General features: G+C 41.4%; 1 protein-coding gene across 2 annotated transcripts in view; it reads left to right on the top strand.

The window, feature by feature from the left end:
• Positions 1 to 19,274, top strand: part of PLXNC1 (plexin C1) — a 71,362-nt gene that overhangs the window by 18,491 nt on the left and 33,597 nt on the right. For both annotated transcript variants that reach the window (XM_082075976.1, XM_082075975.1), the window contains exons 5-14: positions 1,667 to 1,781; positions 2,764 to 2,908; positions 6,843 to 6,912; positions 8,286 to 8,361; positions 8,481 to 8,534; positions 13,092 to 13,231; positions 14,344 to 14,523; positions 15,833 to 15,920; positions 16,795 to 17,001; positions 17,109 to 17,300. In XM_082075976.1, the coding sequence (XP_081932102.1) occupies positions 1,667 to 1,781; positions 2,764 to 2,908; positions 6,843 to 6,912; positions 8,286 to 8,361; positions 8,481 to 8,534; positions 13,092 to 13,231; positions 14,344 to 14,523; positions 15,833 to 15,920; positions 16,795 to 17,001; positions 17,109 to 17,300 (1,267 nt within the window). The remainder of the gene's footprint in view (positions 1 to 1,666; positions 1,782 to 2,763; positions 2,909 to 6,842; positions 6,913 to 8,285; positions 8,362 to 8,480; positions 8,535 to 13,091; positions 13,232 to 14,343; positions 14,524 to 15,832; positions 15,921 to 16,794; positions 17,002 to 17,108; positions 17,301 to 19,274) is intronic.

Raw genomic sequence — 19,274 nt, 5'->3', positions numbered from 1 at the left:
GATGCAAAGCCCCACCAGGTTCTTGTGCAGCAGGAACTCAATTTCCTGAGTCAGACCACAAAGGAAGTGACCTTGCGCTTAACTGCATTCCAGTTGCCAACGTCTTGGTCTACAAGGAAGAGGATTTAATGGTTTCTATAGTTTGTGGGGTTATTTGGGGCATTTTGGAGAGCAGCGGATATTTTTCTTGAAAGTCATTCTTGTTTTATTCCTTCTGGAGAGAAAACAGATTGTTTGTACAGTGAGCTCCTCATAAAAAAGGCCCATGCTTTGCAAGTATGTACTCATTTCTAGTTTTTAGCGAAAGAATAGTTCATAGAATCATAGAACAGTTGGGGTTGGAAGGGACCTTCAAAGATCATCTAGTCCAGTGCCCTCCAATGAGCAGGGACATCTTCAACTAGATCAGGTTGCTCAGAGCCCCGTCCAGCCTGGCCTGGAATGTCTCTAGGGATGGGGCATCTACCACCTCTCTGGGCACCCTGTGCCAGTGTTTTACACCCTCATTGTAAGAAATTTCTTCCTCATGTCTAGTTCATTAAGACACATGTCACTGATGACATCATTGAAGCTATGCATGCTTCTACATTTGGTAAAAAAGTAATATGTTAAAACAACATTAAATGTTACATTTGTTTATAAATATTCAATTTTAATACTAAAATATTAAGATATGTGCAGTTAGCACTTGTCTTTAATTGCTAGCTATGAGAAATTACTTGGAGTTAATCTATGGATTTTTTATTAACTGTTCACAGAAGGCAGTATTTTAAGGATTCACCTTTCAAACTCGGTGATTGTCCATCTTATATGCCTGCATTCTCTTTTTCTTATTGTGCTTTTAATACATGTAATCTTTGTAGTACTTGCATATGCCAGTGTTTCCTCATTCTTCCCTAATATTCTGTTGTGTAGTTTCTGTTTCCTACAGTTTGGCATCTATAACTTTTTTTGTTTGCTTTGTGCCATCCTACTTCTGAGGCGGATTTTGTTGGAGGGAGAGAAATTTATTTTGAACTACCTTTTCAAACCTGGTACTTTTAACCAAGTGCACTGACATAAAACGGGAAGATTGCCATTCACAGCAGTTGATGACAGAGTTGATTAGGAAGGAGGATGCATCTCATCAACTAGACACATCCATAGCATAGCTCTGCATCTGAGCTTCACCCCTTTCTCCTCTTATACTCTTTGGTGAGAATGAGCAGCTTCTATAGTGTGATTCAGTTCATTTTTGTATGAATGTCTAAAACAGGTTAGGTGAATTGCACCCTGAAAGAGCATAAGTCTCCCCATTGAGTGTAGAGGGAACTGGGCGGTGGGGTTGGTCAGATCTGGAGCTGTACTGTGGATCAGTCAAGTTGGGGGCTATGAATTCCTTCCCAGGGTACTAAGACCACTGTTACTGGCCAAGCATCTATTATTTGCTTGAGTCCCATTGACTTAATCAGGACCCTAGGGCATACATCAATGCATTGTAATTTATTTTGATAAGCAGAAGAACTTGCTGATTGTTTTCCTGAAGCTTTTTGCAGTTGTAATCATATTCCTGTAAAAAATCAATAGTGTTCCTGTAAAAAATCAATAACATTAAATAAGTTGAAGTACAGTGTCTGAAGTCAAAGCCATGATAAGGAGGCTAGTATAATTTTATGTGTATTTTTAGGTGCACTTTAAAAGAAAATTGTACAGGGTCGAATAGCACAAAGGGTTGGTATGACATTTCACATGCACCTGATAAAGATCTGAAAATCTTGCTAAGTTTCCCTGCCAAAAATCAGGTATGTACACCCAGTTTTATATACATTTGTTTATTGTGACTTTAAATGTGTCATTTGTTGCTTTCTGCAGCTCCCCTTCTTTGTCACCACATTCCATATATTAGTCCCTCTTATCTCAGCAATTGGCAAATGTATGGGAAATCCCATTAAGCTGAATGTGTCATTCAGATAGACGTTCGCTTCCTCTCCTATAAAATGTATCCTGAAGCTACACTTCATGATGTTGAGTCAAAAGTTCACTATGCTGACAAAGGCAACGTTTCCATTATATCATTTGATCAACTATTTTAATATTTCCAGTGATTATGTATCAAGTGCATTTTGTAAGTTCTGAGCTTTGTGACAAGTTGCAAAAATTCACTGGGACACAAATGCTAACACAAATGCGTCTTTAAGTGTTTAATATTAGTATTTACTCAGTATCTGTTCACAGCTCACACAGCCGTACTGAGTATTTGATTATCAAGTATTGTGACTGGCCACTTAATCTGCATGCTATTGTTTCTGGTTTCCTGATTGAATGCACTAATGTAATCATATTTATAAAGCCCTCTCAGCCAGAAACAAAGGATAATTCATTACAAGACAAATTCTGTTTCATAATTAAGTGCACTTTGGTAATGGATGCAAACGTTGACTTTCTGTGAGGATTTGTACATTCTTACTCAAATGCTTCTAAGAGACTATAACAGCAAAATTCTTGTTTTAAAATTCCAAATTATTCCAGATTGCTCCCCTAACATACCTTACAGATCCATGTAATTTCTGGAAGTAAGCAATGCTGTATTTTTCAGGACTCTTTCTGTATTGCCTCTTCATTTGGGAGACACCCTCTCCCTTGAGAGGCTACCTAGCTAATCATCTGTTTCCACCACAAAAATTTTCATTTCGTACATCTCATAGTTCATAGTTTTATGTAAAGACAAGGTGTCAGCAAGTGTTCTAAGAAATCTGTTGTATTCTTGTTTTTATTGTTTTATAGGTTGCCGTGGCTGCAAGCATAAACAAAATCCTTACTTCCTGTGTGATCAAAATTGTAAAACCTGTTGAAATATTTTATGAAAATGTAGTGCTGAAAAACTCATCCTGTTTCTGCAATCTAACCACTCCAGTGATAACTGATAATGGTATGTTTTTCTATTACATGTATTTAATTCTTATGCACTGTCCTTTATTACTGAGGAGGACTGAGCATAAATACAGGCCTAATGAGTGTGAGAGTAGGTGTGGCCTTTTATTAGATGTCATTGAAAAAAAAGTTCATGTTTTGTCGAATGATTTGAGTATACTCACGCTATTCTTGATAATTAAAGATTTGTTAAGATGGAATCCTTTCTAGAAGTAATAAAGCATGTTAACCTATGGCTAGAAGCAGCTTCCTCAGTTCAGCCTATAGCAGTGCAGTGTTTTAGCACTAGGGCTGTGTTTACATGGTGCCACTAATCACTGTCTAAGGAAACTTCAGATAGCTGCAATGACAATCAAGTTGGCTGGAGCTGTGGAAGCAATGTTGGTCCAGTGCTCTGCTTTGACAAATTAACTCATCTTAACCCTTCTCTCATCTGCAGACAGAATTTGTTTTTGCAAGAAACTGCACTAGCATAAATAAGAGGAGAATCTGACTACGAATCTCTGTGCAATAAATAATCTTAACATTCAATTAACTGTTTCAACCTAACTTAGGCACTTGTGAGAAAGTGATTGTCCCACATAGAGGGTTAGCAGAAAAATACGTGGTTCTGGGGCAATTTGACTGATACATCTTTTTTACTTGATTTCATTTATTTTTCTTAATTGTTTGTTGAATCCTTTTGCAATAGTTCTTATACTGCTTTGTTCACCAGTAGTTTCTCAGAATTAGAGGCAGTAACCATTTGTATTGGATGCGTGATGCATGTGATCTGTTTTGTGCATCTTATGGGCAATGACAAGTTTTAGAATGAGGTGGTAAATTACTGAATGTCTAGACTTTTGAGCTGTTCTCTAGGCGTTTGTCTCAATGATCAGATGATACTCCTGCACAGTAGAGTCTTATTTGACTAATAGGAGGAAAATGTCCCCGTTGCATTGCTTCAAGGGTCTGCATAGAAGCACAAAGCTTTTTTATTATAATACAGGTGTTGACCTTGACCCTTTTTGAAGTTGCTTATGTTAGAATACAAAAGAGAGTTTTAATCTAAACTGAGGGACAAAGATAGCAAGCTCAAGGATACTATGTGCTCTTAAGTGACTTGAAGAGGAAACAGAAAATTCAGATAAATTCCTGCCTTTATCTTTTCCTAGATAATATAGCCCCAAAGACATGTAATAGTCTGCATGAATCTGATTCTCTTATTATGACTTTGTGTAGAAAGAGGAATGAAATGTTAACCAGAATTTACAATAACCTGTTTTTCTGAAGAGCTCAGTACTGCGAAGAGCTCTCTCAGGGACCCTTGCCCCTGAAGGAGGGTCCTTGGAATATTGGGATCTCGGGAGCTCATCCTATGGCCTTTGTATGGTAAAAGATCCTCTGGCATAACACAAGCATTGTGTCAAGTTCCTGTCCAATATTGATTTGGGAATTAAGAAGAAAAGACTTTGTCACTAGCAGGTGACAGCCAGGGTGATATCCAAGAGTACACTGGTTTATTAAGTAGTCTTTAGTAAACACTATTAGTGGATTTTTAAGAGGGGCAAATGCATTAGAGAAGAAGAAAATGTCCTTTATTGACCCAGTCCTGAAAGCCGTGTTTTCTTGTAAATATGGAGTACATTGTTTTGATTCTTTGTCTTCTCAGACTAAGGCTTTCTCTTACTCCATTAGCAGGTTTTCAGAGTATACTGTTACGGAAGCCAGCTTGCCTTGCCTGTCCTTTGTGCCAATGAGCCCTTTGACAGTGTTAACCAGGAGGCTGTGAGCTTAGCTACTGCTTGCCAGTGTTACTGCCACTCACATGCTCCTATGAGCCGAGATATATTAGTGGATAATGCAAGTGTGCAAGTTACATTGACTGCTCATGGTACCTTGTCTAAAGTGACCTCAGTCTTGCAAGAAGATGCACTTGCAAAAACTCCCTCAGGTCTCATTTCTAGAAAAAAAACATCTTGAAAATACCTGCTACTCAGTACAGTCTGATGCATTTTGAAAGGTCAGCCCAAGCCAATACGAAAATAATAGGCTCCATTAATTTCACCACAGATAAAATCAGGAAACCATATTCGACAGTGATGTTTTTTAAGTATTTATATAAACTTCAAAGATAAGACAAGTTCTGCCAGAGTTAGATAAGTTACTTACTTTTACTTACTACCCCTAGTAAAGTACTATTTTTCAGTAGCTCATGGCTTGAGACCCTTCTCATATAATGACATGGGCAAGTGTTTTAGGCAATTTTGTGCCCAACATGTCAGATTTCTGCAGATATATAGATTTCTGGAGATGCAAACAAGTGCTTGGTGAGGGATTTCAGAATGTCTGTGTGTGCTTATCCACAACTTCAAGCATTAAAATACCGTTAAAAATCGGACACTTTGCTACCCATTTAGTAAGGTATTTAAGCATATGACCAGTCTCAAGGGCTGTCTCTAGCAAGCAGGGCCGGTGACCTTTGCAGTGAGCACCCAAGTGCCATACTGACATGTTGCACCAGGGGAGGCTGAGATTGGATATTAGGAAAAAATTATTCACAGAAAGGGTTGTCAGGCATTGGAACAGGCTGCCCAGGGAAGTGGTTGAGTCACCATCCCTGGAGGTGTTTAAAAGTCATTTAGACGAGTTTCTTAGGGACATGGTTTAGTGCTAGAGTTAGGTTCGGTTATGGCTGGACTCAATGATCCTGAGGGTCTCTTTCAGCTGAAATGATTCTGTGATTCTATATAGCCAAAGCTGGTTTTCATCTGAACAAAACAGCCTGTGACAAAGCTTTCTGTACCTTTGCAAGGTAGGTGTACCTTTTATCTGTGTAACTTTCCTGGATTAAAAAGCCATCTAGTTCTTAGCACAGAGAAGCCAGAGAAGTCTGCACACATGGGTTTCATTTGATCTCAGGCAGTCATTCATTTTGCAGATGTACACATCTGCAGGCACACAGATGAAAGGGACCATGGCCTAAGTGGCGTATATCTAACTTTGCTTTTCGATGTGGTATTCTGCTCATGGGAGAAGATACTCTTTCATTCCACAGCTGCCAGTGAATTGTTGGTATAGTAATTGCTAGCTGAAATAATGGCAAATTGACTCATGCAATCATAAAAGATTTAAATAGGATGAAAATTACTACTGCATAGATTACAAAAGAAGAGTCTGAAACCAAGTCTCAGACAGAAAGAGAGAGAAGTGCAGTATGTTGGGGCCTCTCATACTATAACAGTCTGTTGTGTTAGAAGCTTGAATTTGGGGCCTGGCTTTGCTACAGTATACAACTGTGTGCTCTTCAGGAGATGATTTTATATCCCCGCTCCATGGTAGCATTTCCTTATCTGTATCCTGACAGTAACATTGGTTTTGTATGTCATGCAGCGGTAGCATCAGCTTAATTAATGTGTGTGTATAAAGTCTTGGAATAAATCAGCTGAATGGTGCTATGGAAGGACCAAATCTGGTTATTTTTATCAGTCAAAAGTGTGAGTGAATGTGTGTATGAGAAGTTGCATACCATGTAGAGACCAGCTAGAGAGGACCTACAAGAAAGCTGGAGAGGGACTTTTTACAAGGGCATGTAGTGATAGGACAAGGGGTAATGGCTTTAAACTGAAAGATGGTAGATTTAAATGAGATAAATGGAAGAAATTCTCCATTATGAGGGTGGTGAGACATTGGAACATGTTGCCCAGAGAAGCTGTGGATGCCCCATCCCTGGAAGTGTTCAAGCCCAGGCTGGATGGGGCTTTGAGCAACCTGGTCTAATGGAAGGTGTCCCTTCCCACGGCAGGGGATTGGAACTAGATGATCTTTGGAGGTCCCTTCTAACCCAAGTGATTCCGTGACGATGATGAAGGCGCATGAGCTTTCATCTCAGTTTTTCTTTTCAGTTACTTCTTGTAATATCCAGCATATGTCTAACAATCATGTTTTTACAGATTGTCTAGTACTCGAAGCATCGCTGTCCTCAAGCTCTTGGAATATGACACAAACAGTTCGGTTGAAAAAGTAAGACCCTGGTTCCTACTGAAATCTAATGAGGGGTTCATGTGTGTGTGCGGGGAGGGGCGCTGAAGTATCATCATTTTAAAAATTTATTTATTAAGGAAATAGATTTTACTAATGGTAGTCAAATCCCTTTCCTTGGTCCATTTCCTCCTTCCCCCCCCTCCTTTTTTTTTTTTTACTGTCCTTAGAAAGCTACTTCTTCTGGTAACCCTTTTATTTAATGGGACCCTGGCAGCCAGCTGTAGGAGAGTCATTACAATGACTGAATTTATGACAAGTGCCTGAAGTGATAATAGAGGATGTCACAATGGCATTAAAATCCTTTTTGTTCTTGTGGAAAAGGTAGGCCCCTGGTACTCAGGATAAGACCTAGATCAGAGGAGTCAAGGGATTCTGTAAAAGTCACTTTATGGAGCTTTTTTTTTAATTGAGCTGGATGCAATTTAAATGTGGTCCATGGGTAGCGTGAATACAATGAAGCCAGAAAGTAGCATCTAATCTGCTAATAGGAATAATTAATACCTATTGTTCTGTCCACATTATTTTTCAGAGCCACGCTCTTTGTTGAGAGTTATCAGTAGAAAGCATTTGTGCCTAGTACCTGGCCTAACCCTTTATGATATGTAGTTGTTAAAACTTAGATCTGGCTAACATACGCTGTAGGTAAATACAGTATTCCTGTGTCTCCCCTATACAAAGAAGATAATTCATAGGCACCTGAGTTGAAATTGAACTCTTGGTTTTTGGGAAGTGACACATCACCTCCCTGTCCCTGGAGCAACACAGGGGAGCAACTGTCTTTCTCTCAATCAGAGCATTTCTCAGCATGGATGGAGAGGGCCTGTGCTGCTCTTGGCTCTCCTCCATGCTGACTGATGCATTGCAAAGCAAGATAGGGACAAACTAGTCCCCAACAGGCATACTTTTTGGTAGCGGAAGGCAATGGCAAATTAGCAATACTTGCTAGCACTACACACACAGAACAGAAGTTCAGGCAAGCTGTGAAAGAATCAGTAATGGCTTTCTACCCTTTTCTGGTTAAAAAGCACTATCTGGCCACTTATGTGCTGGAGAAAACTCCAGCAAAATGAAACACAGAGTGTTCCATCTGCTTCATGCTTTTTGGAAATTTCTGACTCTCAGCATCTCAGCACAGATTGTATTTCATACTGAATTTGTCCTCAGAATAAGCACAACACAACAATAGGCTCAGAGGGTAAATGCAGGTTATGTGTTTTACACATTTCATTACTTGATTGCCAGGTTGTTCTCTTGGGTTTGTGCTTTTTTCTGTCACTTGAAATTTCACATTCATGTCTGAATCTAGATTGAGATCCTGTGTCTTACAAAAACTCTGTTTTCTGTGTTACCAGCTGCTCACGCTGTATACACAAGGGTGAGTGTGCCAGATGTAAATGGACGCGTGTCTCTCCTGCCACCACCTGCCAGGTGAAGTTTGTTGGGGAGGGCTGGAATCCCCTGTGATGCCTTCTCCTTGTGTTTTTAACATCTGAACTGCAGTCTCTATCTTCTTTGTCCTGACATGGAGAAATGCTGATTTTTTTCAGGATAGTTGCAATGCAGCTGCTTCGAAGGGGATCACCACTGCGCAGAAAACAGAGGTTAGTTAGCATTTTAAGATCGGCATTATTTGGGTTCTCTGAGTTGGGGGAGAAATTTAGGTAAAATGAGAGGACTTTGCAGGAATAATAGAGATATGGATGGGGAGGCAGTCAGTTGGTTACACAGAAAGTCAGTGCAGAACTTGGATGGATACATTTTTTTCTTAGTGTTTTGTTAGTGCTTAAAGATACCAACAAAGTTTTGCCTTTCAGATCCAGGCATGGAGACAGTGAACACTGTAATACTTATGTGCCTACCTCTAGATGCAGATTTTACCGATTTTTGCTCTAAGTGCCGAAGCCCCTGTATGTTGTGTTTAGGCACTCTGCAGGAGCCAGCATGCTGAGGACTCAGACATATAAGCTGTCCAACAACAACAACAAAAGGAGAACATCTCAAACATAATCTCTTATCTAAACCTAAATGCATGTTTGAATTTTGCCGTGACAAACAACTTTGTGAAACTAGGTTTCAGAGTCTCAAACCTCTTCCTCACTTTATGCAGCCAGATCACAACTTCTCCTGAAACATGGCTGCGAGGGGAGCAGAAGCAGGAGCAGGATGTGCCACCCTGTTTCTGCATAACAGACAAGTGGCTAGAGGATGCACCCAGGAACTAAAATACCTGAATGTTAGTAAATCCTTGGTTCACACTTCCAGAAAAAATTTCCCTCCTTCCAGGCTATAGACAAAACTGGAGGTGGAGCTACTCTCCATCCATCCTGCTCCAGCTGGATCGCTGGAAAGGAAGGAGTGTCACTGGTGCCAAAGAGTCTTCTGAATCTGGCTGTTGAGTTCTCTATTGAAATCATATAGACTGTATGTGAGCACAGAGTTTATACAATTTGCCCTTTAACCACGAGGTTGTCCCTTCATTCTTTATGGTGCCAAAGTTATTTCATCTTTTCATAAAACTGAGTGATTTTGGCATCAGTGGTTGCTTATGACGTGCAGGTGTTAGGGAAGAAATGAGTAGTGGAGAGAAATTTGACTGATGAGTAAGTACTTAGAGATTTGCTGCCTACAGTTTTTGGTTTCTGCTTTTCTGTGAGTGATAGCACAGTTGATATAAATAGTGACTGTGTTCTTATCTCTAAATGTTTCGTTAGAACTACCCAAACTTTTACCTGTGAAAACAGGAGTTACCTCTTAAATTCAGCTGTTCAGCTGAGGTTTCTCAAACGTAATCACAAAATCCATTTTGTTTTTCACGGAGACAAGTGGGTTTGTAATACTTGTGCTTCTGAGCATTAATATTCTGGATTTGGTCTGCGTATAAAGCATTAACGGCTGGTGAAAGAACAGAGGAAAGTCTTTGCTCTGCTTCCAAGTGCATTAATTTGACATTGGTAAATAGTTGGAATTGCCTGGGAGATGGCTTTCTTCCACACGCCTTATCATGGAAAGACAGTGATGGACAAGGCAGTGAAAGCACTAGAGGCAGTCCAAAGGCAGATGTTTATTTAAAAGTGATTGATCCATTCAGGGGGCTTGAAATTGCATTTGAAATCCTGCTCCCCTTTGACTGTTCGTGCTTTAAGAACTTATTGGAGGGCTGAGAAAGAGGATTTGTGTTTTCCCACAACCCCAGCTGAGCATTTAGATTAATACTTTTTTTTTTTTTCCAGTGGCAGCCCCAGCCCTCCTCCTGACTCCAGCTGCTGGTTTCCATCCATGTGCCTTCCCCCTTCCTTGTGCCAAAGCATCAGTTTTAGCAGTTGTGCCAGTGCACTTGGCTGGGGAACTGATGGGGCTGGAAACAACCCCTGTCTTTCGGCAGGTTGTTTTTCACCTGGGCCAGCTCTTCTATCCAGTTCTTCATGTGGCCTCAGGGCCCTGTGCTAGCGCTACAGGAGAGTCTGTGCTGGAGCAGGGACAAGCTCCCTGGGGGTGGCAGAGGCTGCTGAACCTGGGCCACTGCCAGATATCCGGGTGCGATCTGCAGCCGTGCTAGCCACACCTCTGAGGATGTGGCTGCCGCTGTTGACACAGCCCCAGGGAAGCCTTGGGCTGTCCAGGAGGCTGGGGGCTGCAGCTCAGAAACGTGGAGCTCTATTGAAGTTGACAGGGCTGTGCTGATTTACATTACCTGCGGACCTGGCGCAATCTCGCTGTGTGTCTCTGCGTGTTTACGCTGCTTTCATCACAGGCCTCACAACTAGTGATTTTTATAAATATCCTACTGCCTCTCTGCTGTCTCCCTTCTCTCTTGCTGCCGGGCATCTCTCTCCCTGCCATGCAGTGACTGGAAGGTCAGCAGCTCTCTGATACTGGGGAAATAAGCACCACAGACCCCAGCGAGGACGCTTGGTCCCTCCTGCATTCAGTGAGGAAATTCACAGGTTTTTTTGCTGCTGAGGAAGGTGTCAGGGACCGTGGTGGTCAGGCTGGGAAGCAGACTCTGGAGCTTGTCTCAGAGCTGCAAGTGACTGCGCTGGCACCATGAGTCCAAGGCAGGAAGGCATGATTTCAGGGAAGGCTGAAACTTTCAGAATAAACCATTCTTACCACCATTTCTTCTTGGTGTAAGAAAAGAAAAAAGGCTAGCTAAGCTAAGGCACGAGCCCTAAGCACCACAGCGCGCTACAGTGTCCTGCCACAGCCCTGGGGCATCTTCGTTTGTCTGTCTGATATTGTGTTATTCCTGTGCTTCAGGGCTCCCTGCTGGTTACCAGTGAGAGCCCCGAAGGAGCTTTTTACTCCTTTCTGTAGTATTTGGCCTCTGGATTTGTGAGAGGACATTGACTGTCCTTGGTGTACTGAAGGCTGGGCAGAAGGAGAGAGATGGGGCACAGGTGGAGAAAAGCAGTGGTGCTCCGCTGGGTTTAATCTCTCAGATTTCTGCTTCAGTTGTGTCCTGCTTGCACACTAAGGGTTAAACTAATCCCCATGTCAGGGTGGGAGTGAATTTCTCTCCTCAGGCTGTTGTCAGGGGTTTCCTTTGCCCTCCTTCATTATCCATACCAGAGGTCATCTTGGAGGCCCTTTTGCAAGCCCTCTGGCCCTAGCCTTTGCACTCCCAAGGCACAAGTTGTGGCTTTCCATCAGTTGTGACAGGTCTCACATTTTCTCCAAAGCATTCTAGCATTCAGCGGGCTGTGGTAGCATGTGGGGACAAAGTGCCAAGGACCTTTCTGAAATGGGCAAATACTGTGTTTGCAGTGGATGGAAATGTGACCCTAGTGGTCCCCCCATGCTGCCAGACCCAGTGTTTGGTGCTACTCTGGGTGCATGAAAAGATACATGGAGAGAAAAACCCTGTGGGAAGGACTTTTGTTTTTACACTGAGGGTGGCAAAACACTGGCCCAGGTTGCCCAGAGAGGTGGTAGATGCCCCATCCCTGGAGATATTCCAGACCAGGCTGGATGGGGCTCTGAGCAACCTGATCTAGTTGAAGATGTCCCTGCTCATTGCAGGGGGTTGGACTAGATGGGCTTTGAAGTTCTCTTCCAACCCAAACTATTCTATGATTTTATGATTCTATAACTTTCTAAGAGATTTTGCAGCAGTGCCCTTCTCAAAGTTGGGAAGGCTGAACTGCTCAGTGGATGCGTCCACAGGTGAACAGCAGAAATCAGGATACGCACAATACTCTAAAAACACACGTTAAGCTTTTTTATAGGCAGTCTAAAAGCAAGCTAGAAGTTGTTTGCCTGAGAAGGTCCCAAACAGTTTGTGGTTTCACATGAGTATTTTCCTGTTTTTTTGAATGTTTTCGGTTTGTTGTCTGAAAGATACACAGAGAGGAAACCGTCTGTGTGATTGTAAAACTGGAGAAGCAACAAACTGGTTAAACATGAGATGCTGTCAAATGCATCGAGTAAATACACAAGGGAAAAATCTCTCTTCTTGCTTGGTAGTGTTAGTGAGTTAGAATAAGTAAATATAGAGATACACAAAGGAAAGCACAGTTTAAAAATTGGCCACATTTCTGCAAGACTCTGACAGAATTAGAACAAATTAGGATTATTCTTAAATGCTGGAAAATAGATTTATAAACTTCTTCGCATCAAAATGGGATACTAAGAAATCCCCACAGTTGTGTTGTATCTTTAGCTCTATGTATGACTTTGAAAAGACTTTCTAGCAAAGCTAATTCTGGGACTGTTTCTCGACTTTTCATTCTAGGATTTGACCCTGCTTCCCCTTTTCAGGTCACAAGAGATGCCTTCATTTGTTTCTCTGATCTCTTGTAGTGACAGCACCATGGGGTTTCTCTGGCATTGTTGCATAGTTCTTCAAGGGTCACACAAAATGTATCATTTCAAGCTGGGTTTTTATGATACTTACCTTCCAGTGTGTCAGATTGTGATTCTTTTGGGCACTTTGTTACAAGATAAACTGAAATATGAAACAAGTAGGTAAAATAGCTTGTAAAGAAGGTGTGATTGACAGTACTTCACAGGATCAAGCTTAAAAAGGCTTGTAATTAATAAGAAAAATGTATCCCAGTGTCCTAAAACCCGCATTCCTAAGTGGTGGTTGTTTTTGCAGCTGTTGTTTAACTGCCTAGCCTTTTTATAACCAGATTTTGTTTTGCTTTGTTTCCTAATAGCATATCAGCATTCATTCCATTGAACCTTTGTGGATTTCTACATTAGGCAAAAGTGAAATAACAGTCAAAGGAGAAAACTTCACACGTGCATCAGGCATAAAATTGATACTGACTGGAATCACTGGCTGTAAACCAGACATGTGAGTTAAGCTCTGAAAAATAATATCATTTACTTTGCATGGTGAAAATTATGCCTATTTAGCTGTAGCTCTAGAGTTGTGTGAACAGTTGTCATGGGCCTCTCCTCAGCAGAGGGAGGATGCTCTGCGCTCCTTTAGTTATACTTCTACTTTAAATTCCCGAAGGGTGGAAATGAATTTGGTGCCTGGGTGCAATACAAGCGATAGGTGGGTAGGTGGGCAGCTCTCAGCATTAGTTAGGACGGTTCTGTAGCTGTGGTCCTCTGTGCCTTGCAGCAGGCAACAACAAGTTAGGTCACAGGAAACCTCAGCTTTGTTTGGCTCTCACCTGCTTCAAAATATCCCCCATATATTCTAGGATTCTGCTTGTGAAAGCACAGACACCATGCCAGCAAAGGGAATCTCTCATGCAACAGCATGTACTTTTTTTCTGTTGATGATTGCACAGTGTAACCCTCTAGATAATTAGGCTATCTTATTCTGAATCAGTCATTTTCAGGTGCAGCTGCAATGGCTGTCTGTGATTACCAAGCCCATATTACATAGCTAGCACTTGAAAAAGTAGACATATGGTACAGTTCAATTTTTAGTTCAACCATGAATTTCTTGGGGACCACAGAAAACAAAAGGAGAGAAGGATGGAGAGAAGGAAAGGAGAGAGAGAAAGTACATGGAGACAAAGAGGAAAGAGAGAAAGGGAGAGGGGGGCAAAGAGAGAAGGAGAGAAAAAAAAAGAAGAAAAGGAAACTAAAGATTCTCATTCTTGACTGGCTAATGTGTTGGTAACACAGAAAAATACACAGCAAAGCACACAGTTTACACAGCAAAATCACACATTGCATTAGCCTCATCCCAAGGCCATAAGACCAATATCTGTACCGTCTTCTGTGATTGTTATGACACATGGCAACTTGATTCAACAGATGCCCTACTTTGTGTTTTCAACTCCCTGCTCACTCTTTCCACTTCCATCTAGCAGCTCAAAAAGAGACTCATTCCTCTTTTCTCCTCATCCTTTGCTTTAGGTTATAGGCTTCATGTAGTAACACCAATGAGTGTCATAGTGGCATCAGTGTGTGTTTCAGCATCTGACTGTTTTCTTTCTCCTCTAGCATTAAAGTTAGAAATGTGCTAAATGATACGCAAATGACATTTGCTCTCCCACCAACACGTAAAGAGGCCAAAAGTATATGTATACAGGCTGACGGGAAAAAGTGTTCGCCACCAATGACCCTGCATTACGTTTCACTGCCATCATGTTTTAGAATCACACCAAATACCTCCTGGATCAGGTAAATTTGTCTTTCTATACCTTTAATGTATTTATTAAAATGTAGTCCCATTGAGCTGATATGAGCCTCCTTCCTTGGCCAGACTACAGCTGCTCTAAACTTGGATGACTGCTGTAACCTGTTGTGGAGGATTAATTTATGACAGTGAAATTGATTTAACATTTAATGTTCAGATAGGGTCATGATAGCTGCAAGATGGGTTCTATGTTCTGCAGGATTCAGTAAACTCCTTCCTGCCCACCCCAGGTCTACTTGGTAGAAGTCAAAAATAGTCTCTTTATATTGAAGCTAAATCAAAAATATGGGTAGCATGCATAAATTCAGACTCCATTTAACTTTGCTCTCTTGATAGTAATATATCCTTCACCTCTGAAACAGTATAAAGTATGAGTGAATTGGAAATGAAGTGAAAATAATCACCGTGGCAGTGATGTGCACTGACTTGCTTTAGGACTGGGTTCCCTAAAGCCAAAAGGGCCCTTTTCCAGCCTCTGCTGTGTTCTGCGGAAGACTCAGCTCCAGCAGAAACTTACAGGGTGGTTTTAAGATATTCTCAGACACAGCTTGCCACCTGTCCCTCTGCCTGCACAGTTTTTACCCACTTTCACATTCTTAATCTTCTATCTTGGTGTCAAGCACTGACAAGCGTGGATTTGAGGTAATAAGTTGGGCTGGCAGCTGCAGCAGCTGAGCAGCCAGGACGCACACTCTCATCTCCAGGTGAGGGGCAGCTCAGGCAGCTGGAAATTAATAATACCTTAAGCCACTCCAACTGTGTGAGGCAGAGATTGCGAGGCAGAGCCCTCAGACACAAGCACCATTGTGTGTGCTGAGACAGATGGTCTGAACGCTCCCAAGAATGTTTCCCGTGAGGTGCCTGGCACGACTGGTTTGTCCTGAAGAAGGCGAGAATTAAGCACAGGCAGGACTGCTCTGGGGGCAGAAAAATACCGTGATGCTCTTTCTTCAAGACAGAATATTAAATCACAATCTAGTTCTTTGGCTGCATGAATAGAAAACAAGGTGGAGAGTCCCTGAAAAGGAGTATACATGTGTATGGTGACAAGTCATTTGGTTTTGTGGTAGCAAAAGCATTTACTGTTACATTATGAGGAAAGAATGGAAGTTCGCTGTGCAGCTCAAATCATCTTGTCCTGCAGTTTGACTTTATTACATTGGCTGCTACCAAAGCAAAATGCACATGAGTAGTTTATTCACGGCTGAAGCCTTAATGCAGGACTTATCTGTGGGAAAACAGATAATATTAACCTCCCTTCCTGTGCTCCTCCTCCCCACTTTGTTTTTTCAGTGGTGGTCGCAAAATTACTACGATTGGTAGAAATTTTAATGTGGTGGACAGTGTGATTATTTCAGATGACCAGAGATCAAACCTCACCGTAAGTCTTAATCTCCTTTACAATATCAAACAGTGGTCTCTTAAGGGATTAGGTTTTATTCCTGAGGTTTCAGGAGGATCTCAATGTTTTTCAAATACTTACAGGCATGCATCAGTCACCTGACTGAAATAAATATGACCACTTGTAGGATTACAGTCGCACACGTTCTTAGTACAGGGTCGTGGATATATATAAGCTGCTCTCCCACATAATTCCATGAGCCTTTTTTCTATGCTAGAGAGACTTGCTCCAAATTAATCCCTTTTGAACTTCCCTGGCCTCCATATACGGGTCTGTTGGAGGAGGGGATGGTGTATTTCTCTCTGTGTTAGGAACACAAATGGTGCCGCTGCCTCAGCAAAGGGCAGGAGGCTGGAGCTGATGTTGAGTCAAAACCCTTCCTCTGTGGCTGTGAGGTGGTAAGCTTGCAGCAGAAAGACCAGAAAAGAGCAGCACCACCCCATGGAGTAACACACAGGGTCACTGCAGCAACCTCTCTCTATCAGGAGTTAAGCTGGGGAGAGCTAATGCCGTGGGGTGCGGGAGAGTTCGTCCTGCTCTTCTCTTGTCACCTGCACTGAGGGGAAGGAAGGAGAAATCACTGTCACTATTCCTGTCTCGCTGCAGGAAATAGCTGCCTTAGCAGCGTGCAATCAGCCTTGAAGCAGTGTGCAGAGTGTGTGATAAATGTGCTTAGAGGTAAACGCAGGCTCGACACAGGTGCTCTGCTTGCAGCCCTGATCGCAGAGAGAGGTTTAGCAGGTATCTGTGTGAAGTCAGGAAGGCGTTAAAATGATTCTGAGTGCCTCTGTTTGTAATTGTACCCGCTGTCGATTGCTTAATGACTGTTACAGCTTTGCCGTTGCATTTCTAGGTCTCTAGGTGTCCTGGAAATGAATCTGAATATCATTACTTAACACCAAGCCTGAGCCATGCAACAGAGGGTAAAGTGGTTGATATGATGTTAAAAGTGGAAACTACCTTTATACCATGTGTCAAATTACACTATCACCCTGACCCAGTGTTCATTAACTACCAGCTGCACACAGAGCTGGATCCTGATCTGGAATTAAAAATATATGTAAGTTTGAAAGTAATACATTATCATTCCTTATTTAAAATAGTAATTGAGGATCATTTTATTTCTTACAGTATTTAGTGACTGTTTATCCAATTTTTTCCCTCTAGAAAGAAAATGACAACTTGAATATTTCTAGAACAGAGGTAGAGGTTTATCTGTCATATATGAATGGTGCACAGACCAAAAAGATATTGTTCAGTGTCCAAAACATCACCAAAAAGACAGACCGTAGCACCATACTGTGCAAATTCAAAAGGGACGGAACAGAGAAGATTGACTTTTCCACAGTGAAGGTTTTTGTAAGTAGAGTTCCCTTTTGTTGCAATTTAACAACGCTTGAATGTTTATGCAAAAGTAATAAAATGTAGCATTAATGCTCTGGTTGTTAATACTCTTTTTAGAGAGAGGAACTGGATGCATTTTGTGTTCTCCTGGTACTTGGTAGGCCTGTTACCTTCCTTGCACCTAAACCTGTCTGCCTAGGTTAAGCACGAGGAGAAGGATTGTGTCCTCCCAATTCACTTTACCCCACTAAAGTAGATAAAGATCTTGAACAGTGTATGGGTATCACCACTGAGACAGAAGAGAAGGCATTTCTGGATGAAAAAGGGGGTGAAATTCAGTGTGCACCAAAACGCTATGAAGGAGGCCAGAATGCTATGAGCATGTGGCACAAAGCCAGCCCCAAATATAAGAACATTAGCATGGATATCAAAGCTAAATGGCAGCTTAAGATATTTGCTCTGTGAATAAGATGAAGATATGAATTTTTTAAAAAGCAATCATCACCATTCATGAGAAACAAAACTGATGCCAGACTCTTACTGCAGTGTATGGTGGTTTAAAACCAAAATAACTCTATTGACTTCAAGGCATATGGCTCATAGTAAAGATTAACGAAGCTATTCTCAATTTCATATCACTGTTAACTGATCCCCCATCTGTGGATCCTGCCATCTAAGCCAGTTATGGCATGGAAAAGCCTTTCTGAGATTCGTATTGCATTTAAATATTAACGTTGCCTTGCAACGTCACATGCTCATCCTGCAAGCTTCATAGGAGTGACTGTCATAGAAAGGTCACCACTTTGCTAATGTAAATCAAATGCAATAGTTATAATGTAACATTTCGCTTCTGGTACCTTGAAAATTACTTTTTCCAACATGAAGACAAATGTAAAAGCAGGAAATTATCACATGTGTTTTCAGTCTTACACAGAAATCATCATAGAAGAAGTAGGGCCACTCTGAAGAAAGGATAAGCTGGGTGTAAAAGATAGGTATGGCCCAAGAATAAACATAGCTCTTGCTTTAGTTTTTCAGGAAGAAAGAGTATAGTGAGTGTGGGGTCAAAGACAGGATGGTCAGTCTGAATGGAGGTGTCAAAGCAGAAAATGCCATTCTTGTGACAGAAACAAGATTCAGATAGACCAAGGGGCTCAGGACAGCTGGAACAGGATCATCCCCATCACAGCACTGAGAAAAAAACTGCCACGTTATATTGTAGGCTTAGTAGGAAAAAATTTAAATAAAACTGTAGAGTCAGGAGAGGTGCTGTATGACTGGAGAGTGGCAAATATAAAAGTAGTATTTAAAAGAAAAAGAAGAAAGGGGCAACTAGGCAAATGGAGGCTTGCTGATTTAATCCTAGCTCTGTGTAAAGCTTTGGAATAGATTTTGAATGAGGGTCTCATGAAAGACCTGGAGGTAAATGGAAAATGGGATAATTTTCAACTTCTTTTTAATAAAAGCAGATTATGCCAGATATCTTTATTTAGGTAGATGAGTGATTGCCTCAACAAGAAAAGCAGCAGATCACGTGTACCTAGAAGTCATTCACTAAACTACTTAACGTGCTGATTATGAAAATGCTAGGGCTTAGAAGAATTCAATGCTGTGTATGGGGAGCTGATTCTGAACAATGTTGATTTTAATATAGATATTATTTAGTATCACTGGTGACTTGAGCACAAAAATAAGGGACACACTAATCATGTTTGCTGGTGACATTAAACTCAGAAGCATTACCAGTCCAGAGGAGGGTTTATAATGTCATACAAGAAGAATGAAGTGAATTTAGGAATAGGAATTGGGTGAGTTTAGATGTGCCTTAATTAGTCCATAATTCATAAACAAGAAAGAGATAAATAGGTAAAGGAAATAGATGGGATCACTGAATGGGAAGGTTGTGGTGAAGATTAAAGGTAATCTAAATATGAGCAGAAAATTAAATGAATGCTTTGTCTCCGTTTTCAGTAAGCAGGGATGAGTAAC

The sequence above is a fragment of the Streptopelia decaocto genome, assembly GCF_964273445.1.
Source record: "Streptopelia decaocto genome assembly, chromosome: 1".
Taxonomy (NCBI): domain Eukaryota; kingdom Metazoa; phylum Chordata; class Aves; order Columbiformes; family Columbidae; genus Streptopelia; species Streptopelia decaocto.
The sequence above is the reverse complement of the archived record's forward strand: the minus strand, read 5'-3'. Positions and strand labels throughout refer to the sequence as shown.